Source organism: Pleurodeles waltl, chromosome 6, assembly GCF_031143425.1.
Source record: "Pleurodeles waltl isolate 20211129_DDA chromosome 6, aPleWal1.hap1.20221129, whole genome shotgun sequence".
Lineage (NCBI taxonomy): Eukaryota > Metazoa > Chordata > Amphibia > Caudata > Salamandridae > Pleurodeles > Pleurodeles waltl.
This window is the reverse complement of record NC_090445.1, coordinates 303,318,603-303,320,758: the sequence shown is the minus strand read 5'-3', so window position 1 is coordinate 303,320,758 and position 2,156 is coordinate 303,318,603. Positions and strand designations below refer to the sequence as shown.

Genomic DNA, 2,156 nt, shown 5'->3' with positions numbered 1-2,156 from the left:
ACTGGATGGGATTGTGAGAAATGTACTCATTGCATTGCTTTGGTTGTGAAAAACGAAGTATATATTTCCCTATGTGTACCTATTGACAGCAATCAATGTGTGGTAGCATATGCCTGCTGTATTGAATTTAAGAGATTACCAGTTATTTTCCTGACTTTCTTTTTATCGCGCTACCATCAGACAATCGTCTTCAAAGTATGTCCTGCTTATTTTGCAGCTCAGACATGGCGCTCAAAGAGGCTATCAATCAAACCTTTGTTATTGAATTCATCCTCTTAGGATTTCCCACACAACCAGAATTTCAAATAGTACTGTTTGTATGTTTTCTCACTATATATACCTTAACCATCACAGGAAATATCCTCATCATTACAGTCGCCATTGCCGAGACTCGTCTCCACATGCCCATGTATTTCTTCCTTGCCAACTTCTCCTTCCTGGAGATCTGGTACACCACCTCCACTGTCCCAAATATGTTGCTGGACTTTCTGGCGGAGAAGAAGACCATCTCCTCCATAGGCTGTTTTGTTCAATTTTACTTTTTCTTCTCCCTAGGTGCTACTGAATGCTATCTATTAACCACAATGGGCTTTGACCGCTACCTGGCCATCTGTAAGCCACTGCACTACTCAACCATAATGAATCCTAATATTTGCATCATTCTTGCAGTCATTTGTTGGGCATCTGGTTTTACATCGTTCGTAACTCCTGCCATTTTGATTTCTAGATTGCACTTCTGTGGTCCTAATGTTATCAACCACTTTATCTGTGATCCCGTGCCACTTGTAGAGTTGTCCTGTGAGCCATCGCAAGTAGCGCAATTATCCTGCTACATCATCACTTCAGCCATACTCGCATCCACATTCATGTTCACTGTGGTGTCATACGGCTTTATCCTGTCTACCATCTTCAAGCACCATCGCACCTCCAGCATGGGGAAGACTGTCTCCACCTGTGCTTCTCACTTGACTGTTGTCATTCTCTTTTATGGTTCAGTCATGACTGCTTACGTCCGGCCCACCTCTCGCCACTCAGTGGAGTGGGACAAAGTGATCACCGTCTTCTACTCTATCATCACCCCCTTGCTGAATCCCTTCATCTACAGCCTCAGGAACAAAGAGGTGATTGATGCCTTAAAGCGCTTGTTTAGCAAGCTAAGAGATCCGAGGAACATCTGAGTTATATTTCTGGATCACATTCCACAACTGGTAATAAGTGAAAATAAAAATATATATATATATGTCGGATCGATAGCCATTGCTAAATAAAAAATAATCTGTTTATTTGTACAGAATATCTGCAAGCTGTATTACTTACCACGTTACGATTTAGCTTTGAAAGGATACATTACTTGAAATGCTTAAAATAACCACCAGATACTACCACATGATTAAACAGTACTTACTACAGAATGTGGGACGGGGTAGATTTTACTATTTATGTTACCCGTTCAAAATTTCACTCATATTTGTGGCTTTTAATGGCTATCTAAAAGGAAAGTAAAATGTTGGTTTAGCAATCAGGAATCTTCAATTTTAGGAACAGGTAAGACAACTATACCATATATATCTCGCCGATCAATTAAGTACACCTCCTGAAACCTTGGTTTACTTGTTCCACACTCATACTGTTGTTCCTGGAACTCCATAATCATCAGATATGCACTTTAAATAGTGTTCTTTTCAGTTGTTTCTCCGCATTATAATCCAGAACACGTTTTTTTCCGTGTACATAAATCAGCACATTTGTGTGTGTTCATATGCTATGTCCTGCATTTGTTTTTGATGGATGGTCTCACTGGAATCATGCAGTTTCCTAAACCGTAGGTGCATTGGATTTGCAATTTCTAATCTCTGGTATATAGTTTAATTTTCAAGAACTCTGAATTGCTGAGAAAACGTTAACTTGGGAGGAGGATGGGCATTTTTGGAGAGAATAATAACTGTTTTTGTTGCTTGCCTTCCTGGTAACAATTGCTTCCTCACACGTGCTGGAATTGGTGGCTAGCATGTTCTGATCAAAGTTCAGAATCAATTTATATCACTTTAAGATCAACACCACTACCCAGGAGGGCAAGAGAAAAACCTGCAGTAGAATGGTCTATCTATCCACATACAGGAAGCAAGCGTCACTGGATTCTGCAGATAGAACTTCTC

The 2,156-nt window shown here is 40.1% G+C and overlaps 1 protein-coding gene across 1 annotated transcript; it reads left to right on the top strand.

Moving 5' to 3' along the window:
- The first annotated feature begins 224 nt into the window (after positions 1 to 224).
- Positions 225 to 1,178, top strand: LOC138301541 (olfactory receptor 11H6-like). Its single transcript, XM_069242058.1, has one exon. It carries the CDS (start codon positions 225 to 227, stop codon positions 1,176 to 1,178), a length of 954 nt encoding a protein of 317 aa, XP_069098159.1.
- Positions 1,179 to 2,156: the final 978 nt, after the last annotated feature.

What these genes read in the sequence shown, in the direction of transcription:
- LOC138301541 (XM_069242058.1), top strand. Translation starts at nt 225, where the DNA reads ATGGCGCTCAAAGAGGCTATCAATCAAACCTTTGTTATTGAATTCATC.